Genomic DNA, 18,802 nt, shown 5'->3' on the forward strand with positions numbered 1-18,802 from the left:
AGGGCCGAGCGCGCCCCGCCTCCCGCCTCTTCTGCCGCCCTCCTCCCCCTCTCAGAACACTCAATGTCGGAACGTTCCGAAGATGACGTCGGAGCGTTCTCGAATCCCGTGTCTCTCGGCTGCTGCTGCCGAAGGAACAGGGAAAAAGCAACAAGAAGGAACAGCAATGGCGACACTGCACCGCAAAGTGCCCAGTCCGGAGGCGTTTCTGGGCAAACCCTGGTCCTCCTGGATCGACGCCGCCAAATTACACTGCTCCGACAGTAAGAACCCCACCGCCTGTTCCTCCTTTTATTATCCTGTAACCTTTCCATTCACCTAGAGCCACTGGGAAAAAGTGTGTGTGTGAGAGAGAGTGGCCCCCGGCGTCCTCCATGCTTCTCTCTCTCTCTCTAAATAAATACACACAGACACAGACCATCAGAGCACAGAGAGGCCCGGTTGCCAGCAAGGCTGTCTGTCTGTCTGTGCCTGGCTCTCCGGGGCAAGCAGCCCGCGGGGTGGGCTTTCGCAGCCCCACGGTGGTGTCTGTTTAAAAGGCGACTCTGTTGCTGCTTGCATAGTTTTTTTTTTCTTTTTTTCTTTTTTTGGGGGTACCTATCTGGGCCAGGTAGATGAAAACCCAGACTCGGGAGAAAATGTTGCATTGTCAAATTTTGCAAGATTTTCAGATACAGTATTTAGATCGATCTGTTTGTCAATAAACACTCTCCCTCCCCCCCTTGACTTTGGCATTCCCCCCCTTTTTTCCTCATTTTCTTTTTTCCTTTTCTTTTTCATCTGCAGATGTAGATTTAGAAGAGGCTGGAAAAGAGGGTGGCAAAAGCAGGGAGGTTATGAGGCTTAATAAAGAAGGTAAGTGGAGCTCTTGGTATGTTAGTGTTAGCTTGTGTGGCACAGTCTTCACAGGCTTTGGAATAGAATGTGAATTGTTCTGCTGGGTACAGAGTGACTAAGGCTTGTCAAAAATCGAGCACGCCCAGGTGACTACTGCTTCACTGTTAACTTCCTTCCAAGTATAAATACAACTGGGGGGGTCTTTCAGTCTGGGGGAGGCTGTGGAAGGCAGAAGTTTACTGCACTCCGCTGGAGTCCACATCTAAACCTCCTGATGGTGTCTGCCATTCTTGGAGCACCATGGGCCAATGGTGGTGGTGGGGTTTGGAACCCCCGAGTGAGGCATGGGGCTCCCCTTCACAAGCATTCCAGCCTCCCTCATATGTAAATTCACAAGTTTTAATGAACCCCACATGGCCGGTCATTCCAGCAGCTACTTCTCCACTCTCACTGAAAAAAAAACCATTGCACATGGCAAGCCTTGGCTGCAAGTAACATTTTGTTTCTGGTCACAGACTGTAGACAGTGGCCTGGGTTAGGGGTATCAACATGTGCAGATCTTTAGCCTGTGCTCCAAAGCCCCCATCTGTGTTTCCCAGCATGAAAATATGATACCTGAAAGGGGACACATTGAATGGACGATGATCCCAGATCTGGGCATGAGTGAAGCCTTAATGCCAGGCCTGGGCATCACCGTACAGCTTTGGTTGTTGTAAGTCAGTGATCCTTGGTTGCAAGGCCACCATTTGTCACTCTGGCCTCTGACTTCCAATGGAGCCACTCTGGAGGCCACTTTTTGCTTAAAGAAAGGATGGGTTCATTTGAATCGTGATGCACTATCTGGAGTCTTGTATGCAGAACTGGCCCAACGAAATTGGTGTTGGGAGGGAGGCACAGAGGGGCAGAAGGAAGTGATGGGACGTGTCAGGAAAGTTCAGACGTAACTTGGCTGTAGGAGCATTTGCTCATCCACGATGAAGGGAGAGAAGCCATTTGGCTCTGCAGCCTAGTCCCCTGGTGAAGAGGGGGTGTTGCGTGCAGAGGTGGATGAAACCTGCTTGGAAAGTTGGAACTTGTGGACTGACACCTAAGATTGCTGGTTTTCAGTGCCACGTCATTTCCTGACTGTCCAGTAAGATGATCGTTGGTGCTTCAAGAAAGAACCTGGGCATTAAAATGCTTTCATTTTAACTCGAGAGCCGTTCTCAGACACTGTGTTTCTGCTAATTAAGTACTTTGGGAACAAAACATTATTCTAAAGATGTTTGCCTCTAAATATGTTAGCGTGATCTTGATGTGTGCATTTAGGATGCATGGGGGAGTGGTGTCAAGTGGGCTTCCTACAAGTGGCAGCTTGTTTGTGCTAAATGTCCATGTTCGCTGGCAATGGAAGGGGTCCCCAGTGGTTGTCTCTCTTCACAGGAAACTCTTGAGGTCTTGAGCCACTTAGAGAGTTAAGCTCTTAGACCACTAGCACTGTTTCCATGTTGAAGGTGCAAAATCCTACATGCTACAGTTGACTAAAGGCCGTGGCATTCACAGGACTGGCACGCAGCAGGTCAGGGTGATGGGTTGGGACCGTAGCCCACAAAACTCAGATCTTCCTGCCACCCCATCTACATCAGGCCACTCTCGTTCTCAGATTCTCTTTGCTGCATGAGCAATGAATTCTTTTAAGGGAAAATGAAAAACTCTCTTTCTCTCAGAAGTCACAGATGCTATATCTTGCTTAATATATCCTCTGTCCTGTAAAGGTACAACGCTTTGGTTCTAATTGAATGCATTTGCATGACGGACACTCTGCTGTTCAGTGCCCCATGCAGTTACACAGCCACACATGGACTTTATCTCTTTGTTGTGGGCCTGGTGGAGTGGCCTTGGGTGACAATGAGAAATGAGAAGTTCCTGAGGTCTTCCTAGTGTAGCATATGCCTGTCCCTTAGTGAGAATGTAAGGGTTGGTCTGAGGCTCTGTGTCAGAGTGTGGTCACACTGGGCCATCTTGTTGGAGGCCTTAGGGTGGGCAGATATTTGTGGAGGATCATTGCAGGATGCAACGCGGCCCTTGTGGGACTCTGCATCTGTGTTTATGAACATACATGCCTGGCCATGGTGCTGTTGGCTAGAAGCAGGTCTTGAGAAGAAATATGGCAATAAAAGAATAAAAGTTTAGGGTTGTAATTGAGAGATGGCAGGACATACTCTTGTGGCGCCATATATAACATAAAACCTACCATTGTAAGCTTTTCTGAGCACATAGCCCAGTGTGTATTAAGTATATTTACAGTGTCTTACAACCATCGCCAATCTTCATTTCCCGGTCTGTTTACCGTCTCAGCAGAAACTCATTTATACAATGTACCGTCACATGCACAATGACTTCTCATATCCCCTGCCATCTTCCTGGGATCTTCCATTCTCTTTCTGTCTCTGGGAAGGTTCCTATTTTGGATTCTTCATAGCAAATTCTCACGCTATTTGCTCTCGTGGTGTTAAGCTTGTTTCACTTAGCATGGTGTTTTCAGGGTTCCTCTATGTTGCATCATGCACAGTTTATGACTTTTCAAGGTAGACTCATGCTCTTCTTGGCACATACTACTCATCCGCTGGGGTATGTGGGTCGTTGCCACCTTTTGACTATAGTGAATAATGCTTTTCTGAGCATCAATGGCATGCAATCATTTTTAGACCAAACTCAGAGAGGGAAGTTAGGCCGGAAATATGAAATCGGAATCATTTTGCCTCCCGAGGTTTCTTGCCACTGCTGGGGCAGACACTGCAGGCAGTGCCAGAGTGTTTGAGTAACCCGGTAGCTGACATATTCCTTTTGCATCCCTTGGCCCACTCACCTTCCTTTGCTTTATCACCTTCGCCGAGGAGGGGCTGTTAGCTGGATGCCCCGAAGTCTCCATAAAGACTCTTCTTGTCAGCTTTCTTATCCCCTCTAAAATTATACTTACAGAGAATTCGGCAGAGGCATTTGAATTGCAAACTGTTGCTAGTTCCTTTCGGGCCTTATCTTGTAAGGGTTGCCTTAGAGCAGCTTTACTGAAAGACATACCTGGGAGAACTGGGAGCTAGCTTCTCACTTAGGCCCTGGAGCTCACTTCTCTGGGTTGGTTTTATAGATGTAAAGCAAGGGGTTTGGGGCTAACTGCCCTCCATAGTCACTCTGAGACCTTTGTACCCAGGCTTCCCTAGTGACTGCCCCAACCTTTAAAATACAGTCGTGCCAAACAACTTGCCTCTAAAGGAACTTAAACAAAGCAAAACAAAACAAAACAAACGAACAAAAAAACCACCTTAAATGACTTCAGAAATAATGAGGATAACAGGGTATATTTCCTCAGTTTTTTTTAAAAGTTTAACTCATTGCTGATATAAACAAAACAAAACAAACAGATAAACCAAACCAACCAAGCAAACCGACTGTGTAATCTGCTTACTAGAAACAGTTGTGAATAGTTTGGGGCCTTCAGGACCTGAGTCCAGACCACAGCAGAAAAGAGAGGCCGAGTCCCAGAGCCCACAGATGGGAGGGCTGAGTCCAGACCCGAGCAGACAAGAGGGAGAGGGGCTCAGTCCAGACCTCACAGATGCGAAAGATATAGTCCAGACCCCAGAAGAGATGTTCTCAGTCCAGACTCCAGAGAGGTAACGACCTGAGTGGAATGCCGACCACAAATGTGTTCTCCCCATGAAGAACACTATGGCCTCAGTTGGGTCTGTCAAGACATAGCTTTGCTCAGAGGAGGTTCTAAGGAACCCTGCTGGCCCAATCTTCATGAGAACTATGCTAGCTGATGGAAAATTCCAAGGAAGGCCATGTTTCTATGCTAAGCCTGACTATGACACTATTCTACCCAGCCTGGGTGTGGCCTGAAGACTTCCCAAGCAAAGTCTCACTCAGTTGGGGAAGATGTTTTCATTGCTCGGGGTCTCAACCAAACTTCAAATGAAAGGAAACCAACCTGTACACAAAGAATGGGGTCCACGTGGCTCAGAAGTGCCCTTCACTATGAAACATGTTATCAGGGCCGCTAGGAAGCATGACAGAGGTAAGAGGAGAGAGCTCAGTGTATCGTAAGAGCTGACTGCATGCCTGCTCTTATTCCTTTTTATTATTGCGAATATTACCATCATTTATTACTGAAACTAGTTCCGTAAAACTAGGTATTAGTTTAATTACCATGAATTTTTGAGTCATCTGTGGTAAAAAGACATTTTGTACGAAGAACTTCAATTTTAGAGTAATGCGCGTTATAATTTTATAAAGCTTAATGATTAAAAACAATTTCTGTGGACATAGAGTATTTCATATACTACAGTTAAGAAGCGGGTTTTGTCAAAAGCAAGAGAAAAATACTTAGGCAGTTCGTGGCTTCTGAACATGAAGAGGTTTTTTTCTCTCTCTTTTTTTTCTTTTCCTTTCTGATGGCTTCAGAGGTCTAGAAAAAATACATTTCAAATGATAAGTTGTTTCATTTTATCATGGAGAAGAATAAGTTCTTCAAGGACCTTTTCTGGGCTTTTCGGACTTGGGCAGTAGGCTGTGTTCTAGGGTTCCCAGCATTTCCTTTGGTGGAGGTAAATGTGAAATGAGTCTAGTCACAGAGAAGGCGGGAACAGAGAAAGCTTGCTGTGGAAGGCCCAAGTGACGTGAACGAGCTGGGAACGTGGGAGTGGGCTCTGCCTGGGCTCAGAAGTTAGGACTAAAAAGGACCAGCTTAGAGAGGAAAATGACTACTGGCCTGGGAAGATGGTGTATTCTTATGACCCAAGAGAGGGGAGCCATGGAGATTTATGGGAAACTATCCACAGCGTCTTTATCGTTACATAGACGACTCTGTTATCTATGCTAATAGGAGATGGGAAGACCTCAGTCTGCAGATCACACAGATAAACCTGATTTTCACTGTTAATTCTAACTTCCTTCTCTGTTGTACCTGCCCTCCCCTCCTTTGCTGGAAGCAGCAAGATGTGTTCATGTTGGCCTTTCATTGGCATCACCGTGGCCCTCAGCTTGAATGGGAGGGCAGGACACAGGAGAGCAGCTAAGGTGCTGAGGCTAATGCAGAAAAGAAGTGATGTGTTGGAAAAAAGGGTTTACTAGCTGACATGCAGAGGGTGGGTGAGCTGAGGAAGGGTGCTTGGAGACCGTCCACTCCACTTTGGGAAGTAGAAAATTTGCGAAATGAGTGTCTCTTTGTACTAACAAGGATTTCCATGTACCCAAATCCTGGGTAGAAAGCCAGAAATATGGCTTGTCTGCCTGCCTGCCTGCCTGCCTTCCTTCCTTCCTTCCTTCCTTCCTTCCTTCCTTCCTTCCTTCCTTCCTTCCTTCCAGAACAGGAAGTTAGACAGAATCCGCAGGTTTGGAAACCGTATACAATTCCTTAAAGGCTTGAGTTGGACCGGGCCTTCATCTCTGAAAGAGTAATGAATTTTTGCTGTGGTTGTTTATTCTTTAGCTCTGAAGGTGTAGACCTTAAATTCATCTAAAAGCTTCTTCAAAATAATCTCTGAATTACACAATTCAAGAGTCTTATATATATTTCAATTTCACTGGAACATCTCTCGCACACCCATTTGCTTTGGTATCTTTCCAAAGATATCCTAGGTGCCTTGAAGTAGATAGATATGTCCTTTCATATCCCCCCAGACTAGGAGACCGTGCTCCCAGCCGTGGTCTGGCATCTTGCTGTTTCTGTCTGTGTTGGAGGACCGAGTGTCTGTTAGTATGCAGGTGTTACAGATAGTGTAAAGCTTTGGTATCTCGAGGTACTTGTGTATGGGAGGGTGCTGGGCCTTTTCAGCTTCTGTCACACACTAGAATTCGCTCCTTGTTGTGCCTGCTCCAGGCTGACACTGGGATTCCCTACCTGACCACAACTACAGACATCACAAAAAGCCACAGTGATTGTGACAGGTGTCCTGACAGAGAAACATGAGAGGCAGGTCAGATTTTGGTTAGGCCCTCTCAGAAGAGATTTTATTCTGGCTAAAATCCAAAGGATAAATGGAAGTTCTCACAGTGCGTAGCTGGGCAAGGTGGAGTTGGAGGAAATGGTCTGTGTGAAGGCCCAAAGTGCACGTGATTATGAAACGTTCTAGAAGTTAAATGGTTTTATTGCTGGGGCGAAGCCAGCAGAACAGAGAGGAACGCCCGTTTCCCCACCAGCAACAGTGCTGACATTTTAACTCAGGTATCTCTTTGCGACAGGGACCATCTTGTGCCCTTTGACGGTTGGCTTCCAAAGTAGTGGCCCTCCACACTTCCAAATGTAGACACCAGAATGTCTCCACATGTCCCCCAGGGAGGCAGAGCCACCTGGTAGAAAGTCTCTGAAATAAAATAAGAACACGGGAAACTAGTGAGAGATGAATTCAGGGATATTTTGCTATTCCCAGTCTTGGGCCTACAGCCCATATATGAGTCAACCTTACCCACTGCCCAACAGGTCAAATAGACGGTGGCTCTTGGCAGTGCTGTGGCTAAGTTGAAGAGTCAGAGAGGGCTTGGTGGCTCCATCTCTAGTCAGCAGTGAGAACAGTGGGGTGCAGGTCCTGTTCTGACTGGCCCAGTCCTGCCTCGCCATGGCGAGAGGAGGATTCTGATAATGATGGCATTTATTATTCAGCGGCCCCTGATGTCAGAGAAACCCTGGCAGAGCATTCAGATTTCAGTTTATATTGAAAGTCGGGCTGGAAGTACAACTGGCGCTCTCTGCAGTTTGATTACCCAGGGGATGTGCCTGAAATGGGGCTGAGCTCGAAGAGCACGGAGCAGCTGGCTCCCAGATCTCCACGCTGAGGAGTGGGAGGTGTGGAGAGCAAGGCCAGACCCGGCTTTTGAAAGCTCCTGACCTGTGTGTCCTACGCTTCACAGCGTCATCTAGGGTTGTGTGGTCACGTGGACCCCTTTCCGTTACCGGCTGGCAGAAGCCTGGTGTCTCTGCTGCACCGCCAATGGCAGAAAGTTGTGTTAGTTTCTCCATGCTTCTCTGTAGAGTATGTTCCTTCCCTCTGGGTTGGCCTTCCTTTGCGGCTTCACCCCTCACATCCCTCTGAGTGGACATCCATTGGCAGCAACCAACCATGAGAACTGGTCCTAATCCTATCCTTTTTATCTGACACCCCCAACCCCACTCCAAGCAGTCCAGTGTTCACATCTAGGGAAAGCTGTCATTCAGGAAGTCAAACGCAGCTGTCATGGAAGCTACGTGGAAATGGGTAGTGTTAGCTGACGGCTTGGACCCTTGCGGAATGTCATAGAAGTCGAATGGCAAGGGCCGACTTCTGTGTGTCTCTTCTAGAACTCAGTCCAGTGTCCTGCAATGTTAGGCTCTCTGCTGTGATCTATGACAGGGCTCATACTGGCTACCTCTGCCCAATGGACCTCACTTTGAACCCTAAGACACTGGGGCTGATAGTGAGGACTTGTGAAGGCCCTTCTGGCAAGTGGGCCTACGCGGAGGCCTAGGATACTACTTGGCTGATGGTTTAGCCTGGTGTACCCAGCTCTTGCAAAGAAAACTGGAACTCCCCTGTGGGTAGATCGTTTGTTCTCTTGTAGACAATTTGTCCTCGTGGGTTTTTTTTTTGTTTGTTTGTTTATTTGTTTTTTTTTCACAATTCCGTCTTCTAATTTTAAGGCATGTTGTGCTTAATGTCAGGAAGGGGATGAAATGCTTGCAGGGCAGAACGAACTGGTTCGGGGTCGCTATAACCTGGAAGGTACAAGTGAGCTGAAGTGGGACTCTTCGAACATGCAAGTGCTTGCCCTGATACTGTATTGACTTCTGCAGAGCAGACTTCTGAGTTTGTGGACATCCATGGCAAAGGACACCCTCATCAGGGAGCAGTGTGACCTGTCTTACTACCCCAATAGGTCAAGGAGTCCTGGACAGGGCAAACGGGTGACAGCGTTGTCATGGTAGATGGTTGGGACACATCCTCTCACCAAGCTGGTGTTCACTCCTTTAAGAAAAGGATATTGACCAAGATTGGAGGCGCAGCTTAGCAGCAGAGCATCTGAGAGCATGCAGAAGGCCCAGGTTTCACTTCCCAGTCCCTTCCCCCGGCCCCCCAAATGTGCTGGCCTCAAAAGGGCGGATGCGGCCAGCGTCTGCATCTGTGAGGTTCCCAGAGGAGTGATGTTTGTGTGGACAGACTAGAATGGTGCTACATGGTCGCCGAGGCTGGAAATGTGAAGTTTGGATTCAGTGGGTCCAAAGTTCCAGGTATAGGGGGATGGGGGGAAGGTTCCGTGGAAGTACGAATGTATTTAAAGCCACCAAACTGTGCACTTAAAAATAGCTACGGCGGTTAACGCTATGCTGTGTATATTTCACTGCACACAGAGAGTTCATTGGCATGGGGGCCTTGGGAGTTTCATGCAGCAGTATTTAAATTTTGACTCAGCCATTTCCCAGCTGTGTGTTAATTTCAGATTTAATTTCCTCATTTTCAGAAAGGAATAATAGTTCCTCTCAGAGTTGCTGTAAAAATAAATGAGATACTATCTGGCATCCTATAGGTGCTCAGGAACGTGAGCTGTGGTTACGGCCATATTATTATTATTATTATTTTTTAACCACATATTCAGGTCCTCCTCTTTGTCTTATCAGAGCCGTCATTTCCGGGGAACAGATTGCATCAAGATTGATTCAGGAATGGGTCAGGACACTGAATGAGCACCAGACACTGGCCAGATTTCTGTGCTGTCATGGGGTCCTCCTGATCACCTTGTGAGGCAAATCCTGTTCTTAGCTGGATTTTAGAAGCTGGGGTCTGAGGCTCAGAGATGTTGAGTCGTTTACGTAACCAAATGGTTCAGCTGAGAAATAGGGGAATTAGGATTTGAACACTGAAGTTCGACTGATTCCAGAATCTGTGCTCTAATCAGAGCTCTCATGTCTCCCGTTCTTGGAACAGCGCAGGACTGAGGCAAGGCACACGGCATCTACACTTAAGACACACTAAGAGGTGCTCATGTGGGCTTCCGCAGGGATGGAGCGAGGACCTTCCTTAGTGTCGCACCTGCACACATGGTTTGCCTCATCTAAGCCCAGCCCCGTCAGGGGATTGTGTCCCTTCAGCAGGACAGGTGCAGAGAGACTGGGTGCAGAGAGACTGGCTGTCCGTCCTCCTTGTCTCTGTCAGACCCACGGCTTCCCATCAGCCATGGGCTTTCTCATCCCAAGGCCCCAGCTTTGGGCCTGTGTGGTCAGAGCACCGGCCCCAGGGAGGCACAGGAGCTGATGCAAACTGTTCCTTTTTAGAAGAAGGTGTTAGCAAAGATGGTTGCCAAGCAACTCCAGGGCCATCTATCTACAGTGATGATGCCCCCCTCCCCAACCCCTCTTTGAACATCTTCTAGGCTGCTGTTCAGTTTGCTCTTGGCATTGGGATTGCTAGTATTTTTGTGAAGGGTGTGCTCCTTTGGATGACGGAGTGCAGATAGCTTTTCAATACCTGCCACATTCAGGGTGTCCTTTAGATGGTGATATGCCTGCTAAGTGGGTGTGAAAGTCCTTTGCCTCCTGCAGCCACAGCGTGCCCTAGCTGTCGCTGGCTCGGAGGGGCAGTGATAAAGAAGGTTTTTGGACTGGAGTGGCTGAGAAAGACACAGAATGCACCACCCACGAGAGCACAGGGTGAGGTAGCCATGTTCAGCTCCTGTCAGTCCGGATTTTAGCTGCTGTTCACTAGCAGGGCCACTTGAACACTGTGTCTATGATGCTCTTATTGGCCCCGGAGATGCTGCTCCCTGCTCCCCATCCCCGCACCTCATTAGAGACAAAAGAATGGCTAGCATGTGTCATTCCTGTTGCCATTCCTGCAGTCCCCTCCCCTGTGTAGGATTTTAGGCACCCTGGCCTGCTGACTGGCGGTCTTTTTTTTTTTTTTCCCTTAATTTCCTGGTAAACGTCAGGGCACCTTTCATAGTATCATGCCCATACTAGGAGGAAGGAAGTGAGTCACTGGAAAGTGCCACTGGTTACCTTGGAGTAAATAAAGCCCTATGTGGCTACCTATGAACAGGAGACCAGTTGACCTCCTCCCCATCCTCCATCCCATCCCCTGAAGCTTCTCATATCCTGTTCTGTTCTTCCTTACCACCCTCAGCAGAAGCACAGCAAGACCCAAACAGAACATGTGCGCAGATGAACGCTCTCACAGGCTGACACAAAAGGCTACATGGCAAAGACAGCCCCAGAATATTAAAAAATCAGGTCTGAACAGATGAAGGGTCTCCCTGGTCTCCACACGGAACTTCTATCGAGCAGATTGTTTAACCTGTTGCCTATGGTCCAAGTGTACCCCAGGCTAGCCATGACTACAGCTCAACACATTTGTAGGTGGCAGTGTCACTACACAGTGTCAAAAGGTTGAGTATTCCTGCCTTAGCTGGAAGAGGACCCAGGGGTTGTGAGAAGGCCATGTTTCATACCATGTGTCTTTTCTCCTCCTCTGCCCGCTTCTCCTGTGGCTTCTTGCTGTCTGTGGAACCTGCTGCTTGCTCAACCCTTACCATTCCCTCCGTGGAGACCAGTGTGTCTGTTACTAACTCCAGCTTTGTGGCAGAGTGCCCATTCTCTGTCCTCAGAGAGCTGCATCTTCTAGCCCTGCTCAGGTGTTTCTGTGGACCCACACTCTCTTCACTTAAAAGTTAGAACAGATGTGTGCTCTCTCTGACCCATCATTTATGCTCCTGCCTGGAGCGTGCCTCTTATTCTGAGAGCGGCTCTGGTTTCCACTTTCCAGGTCTCCATCCTGAGGTAGCCTGCCCGCCATAACCCCGACTTTTATACTAGCTTAGTGTTCAATGTTTCTGTCTCCTCCTTCCCTGCAAACCTCAAAGTTAATCTCCCCCAAATTTACATTTACCAGGGGTACAATAAATGAACAGTTTTCATTACTTCCCAGGTACCATAGCCATCCAGGACCTGCACTCAGTCAGGCCCTACCTAGCCCAGAAGGTAGGCTGCTCCTCATAGGTGTCCCGGGCCAGCCATACTTCTTCCTCCTCTGACTCTGCTTCTCTAGTCCCTTCCCTTGTGCTCATACTCACCCTCTTGTTTGAGGGACCAGCCTGAGCCTGGAAATATCTTCCCAGCATCTCGAGCTGTATGACCTATAAGTTCCTCTGGACACTGTGCTGCAGGCTGGATCCACTATGCACTTGGGCCCTCTACTCTTTAATTCCTTCCACCTTTACATGGGTGCCAGAAATCAAACTTAGCTCCTCAGGCTGACATGGCAAGTGTCTCCCCCGTGGAATCATCTTGTAGTGCCAGGAAATTCCTCTTTCAGCGCTCAGAGGTGACCTGCATCTTCTGATTCAATGTCAACATTACGGATGCTCACACAGAAAACAGTGGTATGCCATCAGTCACGTGTGTACACACCAGTGTACCCGGTACACTGTACACAGCACAGTGGTTTGCATTGTGCCTTGTTAATTGTAAAGGTATATGTAAAATTTACACATACACACACACACACACACACACACACACACACACACACACACACAGGCCTAATGACACTTCACCTCCGTTCGTTACTTTGCCACATCATGACCGTGCTTTCTTGAGCTAACACATCTGAGTTTTCAGAGCTTCATCTTACAAAAAACCATGCTATACATTGCAGCGATGGGTTTCCTTCTTCAGTGAGCACCACATTGCGTGGGGCTGCTCTGGCACTTGGTGAGATCCCCATTCCGTAGCAGGGGATTTCTCGGAACCCCCTCAGCATCCATCAGTGGTGGCTGCCCGGATTTGATGTTTCCTCACACGGGGAGTAGGATGACCACTACAGACTCCATGTTTCTGACCTACTTTTTCTGGCCAGCATTCTAAAAGGAACCACTCTTTTAGATTCCTCTTAGAAGCCGGCTGGGTGGTGGCTTTCCCTTTAATTACCAACTTTCAGACACTGGGTGTGAACACCACGATTCTTAAGCTGCTGGGGAGGGCAAGACTGAGGATTGGTGTGCTGGCATTTCAAGGTGTGTGTGTGTGTGTGTGTGTGTGTGTGTGTGTGTGTGTGTTGTGAGATACAATCATTGTAGAAGCTTGGAGACAGGGGATGCTCCAAGAAGAACAGTGCTAGGGGTTAGTCGAGCCCGGATTTTAAAACAGTGAGAAGCATTATCCCACACACTCAAGGGACCCTCTATTTTAATTTGGGGAAGGAAGAAAATTGCACTTAAAATAATCTGGTTCTCACCTTCCGGTTGGAGAATTTGTGCTGGGTTAGGTGAACCATGGGTCAAATTGCAGACTCAGGTTAATGGAGCTCCTGTGTGTGAAGGGTGCTTCCTGTATCACTGGCTGAGCAGGAAACCGCTGAGCACCCAGGAAGTGGGTGACACAGGGCTGGGCCCTTTGTGGGGTATTGAGGAGGAAACAGCCTCGGCAGCTGCCCTCTAGGAACTCACCATGCAGCTCACTGGGGTCCCTGACACTTCTCGGAGGATGGAGTGGGGCTCAGGTTCCCCAGTGATAAGACTTTAGTCTATGGTCATCAAGACCTCTGACTTAAGGGCAGGGGCTGCTCGGGTGTGGCTCTACGTGGAGCACAGTAAAGGCTGTATTGTAGAAGCCAAGTTCTAGTTGGAAGGAAGGAAGGAGGAAGGGAGAAAGGAAGGGAGGAAGGAAGACACTTTAGATAGAGACAGCAGAAATGGCTGGAATGTGGAGAATCAGTGTTCCAGGGAAGAGTTGCAAAGGCCTTTGGGGAGATGTGAGCTCCCCAGGAAGCTGCTGTTGGGGGAAAAAAAAGAAAGTCATGGTGAAATTCATCAGGACCAGACAGACCACAGCTTTATCCATGGGATGGACCTCTGCAGACTTGGATGGGTATTGCAAAGAAGCAACGTCCCTTGGTTCAGTGATAATTGTATACATCTTGCTTTCTCTATTCGGGGCAGATCTCGATCTCCTTCTTCCTCTCTCCGTCCCTCTCCCTGTCCCTGTCCCTCCTCCTCCTCTCCCTCTCCCTCTCTCTGTCCCTCCTTCTCCTTCTCTCCCTTTCCTTGTTTCTGTCCCTCCTTCTCCTTCTCTCTCTCTCCCTGTCCCTGTCCCTCTCCCACCTTCCCCTCTCCCTCTTCTTGTCTCTGTCCCTCCTTCTCTTTCTCCTTCTCTCCCTGTCCCTGTCCCTCCTCCTTCTCTCCCTGTCCCTGTCCCTCTCCTTCTCTCTCCCTCTTCCTCCCCCTCCTCTTACACACACACACACACACACACACACACACACACACACACACAACCACGCATTTTAAGGTTCTTACAATTAATCCACTGCTGTCAGTGTAATTGTAACGAATGTTTAGCAGCCTACTCAAAAAAGTTGCTAATTACAAACTTATAAAATGATGCTGGGCATACAATTTATCAATACTACAATATCTTAAACTGTTAGAAGTTTTATCCCATTCAGCGATTTGTTTCTGAATTCTCATCCCTGCGTGTCCAGCTCTGGGTGGAATCCGAGTGGAGGTTAGTTACTGCCCTGTTAACAAGTCCACAGTACGAATACAGTGTGAACAACAACTTGGGCAGTAGTCAGCAACATGGCCCACTGGCACTGTCGTCCTGGAGCCTGGTGTACGCATGGAATTTATTGTAGATCCTTGAATATAGGTAGTTGTTAGGCTGCTTGCTCCGCGTGCAGAGCCCCGGGTTGAGGTGCCAGCAGAGAATAAAATCGAAACAAAGACAACCCCCCAAAGCAATCAAACACCCCAAACAAGCCAAAACAGGCATGGTGGCACTTACCTGAAATTCTAGCACTTGTGTGGCAGAGCAGAGGCAGAGGCAGAGGCAGAAGGATGGTATGTTTAAGGCCAGCCTGGGCTGCTATATGAGGGAGGCCATGCCAGGAGGAGGGGAGGAGGTGCTGGAGTGCAGTCTGGCTCGGTCATTTAGGTGCCATCCAGGCTTGCTTTCTCTACCACTATGGCTCAGTGAGGTAGAGAAGACAAGAATCTTATGGCCCCAGAGCCGAAAACAGTTGAATAACACTCCCCGTTTCTAGAAAGTTCCTAACCCCTGCTCAGCACATCTGTAGCAGTACAGTATGCCCAGATAATTAAGTTATACATTGTGATTTTTTTTAATATATCGAATTGTAAGCTTATAGCATATAACCTTCAATTACTTAATGTACCGCTGCAGTGCGCAGAGGTTTTGGGGCCAAAGCAAACGAAGCTGTCATGATTAGGCAGCTGACAGTACCAGATTGGAGGGGCAGCCACAATCAAAAAGATTTTCATTACTTCAAATTGTGGTCTCATTGTCCATAGAAATCAGAAGAAAGCAATTTTGAGGCTAGTTTACATATGATTCCTTTTCCCTCTTAGGGTCTGGGGTTTGTTTTGTTTTGTTTTGTTTTCAAAGGAGTTTTCCCCAGAACTAATTTAAAAGCTCAATACAGCATGCTTTTCTTACCAAATTTTGTGAGCATCTGTCTCAAGCCCATTTAGCCTCTGACAGACGCCCAGCCTCTCTCAGAATTCCCACAGATGTTCTGCGTCCAGAGAAAGGCCCATTTCCTGGTGCTGGCCCAGAGCTGGAGGAGAGGTGGGCCCACCAGTTGCGTTTTGCTGGGGTTTTCCTTGCCGCCATTTCCTGCCGGTTGCCTCTGAATGGATTACAGATGGTCAGAAAAAGACTTCTTGGCACAGGGAGAGGGGACCAGTCTCCAGTGCTTTGTGGGAGAGGATTTATAACAGGATGGCAGTTTATGCCTACTGAGAATGGGCCTGGCTGCCGCAGGCCTGTGGGAGAATCTGTCTGCCTGTGGGCAGAGGGCCGCGGGAGGAAGGCCATGTTGACAGGTCAGTGGCACTCTTCCTCAGTGCATCCCAGGCTTCTTCCAGTTTAGAAGGTAGGTCTGGGGAATGGTGTCCGGAAGGAAGGTTTTGGTGTAGAAAGTCAGCTGTTTTTTTGTTTGTTTTTCCCACAGAATGGTTCAGATACTGTTGCAATTTCTCCTTGTCTTACTTTCTCTTTCCTTTGCCACAGTGTAATAGAATGCACTTATCTCTTAAACTACAAACATACAAAGCAAAACAGCATCATTTGTAGAACTACTGCATGGTCCGAAATAGAAACTCTGTGTCCATTAACTAACAACGCTCTCTGCCTCCTTCCTACTAGCACTGAATTTTTGTGTTTGTGAGTTGGCCTGTTCTAGACCCCTCGCGGAAAGGGAATCAATCATTTGGCATTTATCCTTGTGACTGGCTTGTTTCACCTAGCAGAGTGCTTCCAAGGTTCATTCATGTTGAGGAGAATGTTGGGACTTCCTTTTTTCTTTAAATAATTTATTTTTACTTTATGTTCATGTGTATTGGTGTTTGAGGGTGTCAGATTCCCTGGAACTGGAGTTGGAGACAGTGTGAACCGCCATGTGGTTGCTGGGAATTGAACTCAGTTCCTCTGGAAGAGCAGCCAATGCTCTTAACCACTGAGCCCTCTCTCCAGCCCACTTCTCTTCTATCTTAAGGTACTGTTGTGCATGCACACTGCACATTTGCCTTTTGGAAATTTGAGCTTGTTTCCACGTCTTTTGGGCCTTGTGCATGATGCTGCCTCATGCCCATGTTGGAGGCATGAGGAAAGCTGGTTGGTGAGGGATCGCTTTAGGCTTTCTCAGGCAGCACAGTGTTCAGGAGCTTCCTTCCTCCGTCTGAAGCTAACAGAGGTGGAGTGCAGGCCCGTGGGATAGCTGCATGCAGGTAGGTCTGCTCCGGGTTGAGATAAAGCTGACATTCCACAGACCAGAGGAGCTACCACAAAGGGGATTTATTGTCCCTTAGAGTGCAGAGAGTGCTGGGATCTGAAAAGGCCAATGGTGTTTTTGCTTTCTGAGGGGCAAGTTTGAACTGAGAGAAGATTCTAGAATGGGCCAGTGAGATAGCTCAGCTGGTAAAGGAGTTTGGTGTGCCGACCTGGTGACCTGCGTTTGACTCTCAGAATCCATTATAGAGGGAAGGAATCAACCCCTGAAGGTTGTCTTCTGATCTTTACATGTGCATTGTGGGACACACACATACACACATGCACACTCACACTCTCTCATACACACACCATACATCCCACACATAATAATAACAATTTTTTAAAATTCTAAAAGATTCCCAAATTGAGTCTCCCTCTGCCAGAAGGCATAAGGCAAGATGGCTATGCATCATTTGAGGGAGGCCAGGTGACCTCTATCTTTGGGTCATAGAGAAAGGCTCCTGCTATAGGAGAGGCCGACTTTTTGGGAAAGGTGTGGACAGCATGACTCTGCAGGATTAGACCAGAAAAATGGTAGGACTTCCCAGAAAGATGGTAGGCTCGCTGATGGCACAGAAAGAACTGGGGAAATGCCTCATGAAGTGTGTGGTAAAGGGACTGGCAAATGCCCTCTCTGACCAAAGATGGCGACAGAAGGAGCCCGAGAAAGAAGTTCACAGAGCTTTATTAATAGAAGTTTTAGCACTTTCACTGTGTCGAGTTCTGCACTGGACCATGATAGGGTGTAAATGTGGAGGGGACAGAACAGCCATTCATTCTTGACTAAAGCTGAAGAAGTTTCGTGTTTCGTGGTAATTTGTAGAGGTGAGAAGGTGCATGCAGTGTGTGAACACTTTTCCAGTGATGCAGACAGGTCCTTTGCTGGTGCTTCTCTATGGCAACTTACACTTAAAAATGTGTGTGTGTGTGTGTGTGTGTGTGTGTGTGTGTGTGTGTGTGTGTGTGTGTACAGCTACAATGCACATGGAACCCAGGGATTGAACTGAAGTTGTCAAGTTTGGCAGCAAGCAAACTTACTAACCCCCATCAGGTAGTTTTTATTTTTATAGTTTTGATTTTCAGACAGACAGATGAACCAACAAAGACTCAGAGACAGACAGATGATTCAGCATGACATGGGGAGCCCCCTTTAAATTTAATCCATGGTGGGAAGGCCAGCAGCTTAGAAGTAAAGAGGCAGAGTACAGGCTGTGGGTCAGATCTTTGTTAACCGGGTGGCCGACTCCCCCTGCTGCCTGCGCCCTGGGTGACTTTAGGCAAGCTTCTTAGCCTGTGTGCAGTGTGCTGCATTGGCTGACACACCGTTGAGGGTCCAGAAATGGTAGCAGCTACTGTCCAGCCGAGGGGCAGGCTTGAGAAGTCCAGGAGGTTGCGAACATCACTGCTGGGCTGTACTTACATTGAGGGATAAGCCAAAAGTGGGCCAGAAGTTGAGAAATAGGAAGAGGTTGAGGGAAATTGAGCTTGACGGTGGCTAAGTTAGAGATGGCAACGAGGCTTAAGGACTGAAATGGAGGCTGTAGTGGAGGGGAGTGGGCTGTAGTGGTGGGGAGTGACCCTTGCAGCCTTCGCTCATTTTGGCATTGATTTTCATACTTTCTTGACTGGTCTTTACCTTGGCCCTAGTTCACCTATATAACATCTCTCATGAGGACATCCACGAGCCTGGGGAGCCAGGAGAAGAGGGGTGCCTGGGAGGGACACCTGCAGGAGATGCATTTCAAAGACTCAAGCACTTAGGTTTGGAGGTCTCTTGCCTGTGCGTAGAGGACACCGGCATTTGACAGCAGTGGCCAGTGCATACTGTGTGCTCATTCTTTAGATGGCTCAGGGTTGGTGCAGGGGAGAGCCCCACAGCCTCTCAGAGCCTTATTCTTCCCATCTGTAAAGTGGAGTCACCATAGTCATCTCACAGTATTGTTGGGAAGGGGAGGTAGATGTACTGGTGTGCAGTGATTAACTCCATACAGGCTTGTGGTGCATGCTGGGTAAGCTGTTCCTTCTATTGCTGATGAGTCTCCCGCTACGAGGGAAGACTGGAAGACGCTGTTCAGAACAAGGCTTCCTCATCATGCTGCACGTGGGCACAAAGTGCCTACGAATGGGGCAGGTTCTCAGGAAACAATCTAGGAATGGCTTGAACCGGAAGCC

At 48.1% G+C, this 18,802-nt stretch overlaps 1 protein-coding gene across 15 annotated transcripts in view; it reads left to right on the forward strand.

Annotated features, from left to right (window-relative positions):
* The first annotated feature begins 39 nt into the window (after positions 1-39).
* The window catches only part of Atxn7l1 (ataxin 7-like 1), a 224,316-nt gene continuing 205,553 nt past the window's right edge, over positions 40-18,802 (forward strand). For 9 of the 15 annotated variants that reach the window (XR_015622009.1, XM_087553735.1, XM_087553744.1 and 6 more), the window contains exons 1-2: positions 59-263; positions 787-855. Coding sequence is in view for 11 of the 15 variants with exons in the window: in XM_087553735.1 (XP_087409861.1) it covers positions 83-263; positions 787-855 (250 nt within the window). In the remaining 4 variants the exon portion in view is untranslated. 15 annotated transcript variants of the gene reach the window in all.

The sequence above is a fragment of the Rattus norvegicus genome, chromosome 6, assembly GCF_021556685.1.
Source record: "Rattus norvegicus strain SHRSP/BbbUtx chromosome 6, alternate assembly SHRSP_T2T, whole genome shotgun sequence".
NCBI lineage: Eukaryota > Metazoa > Chordata > Mammalia > Rodentia > Muridae > Rattus > Rattus norvegicus.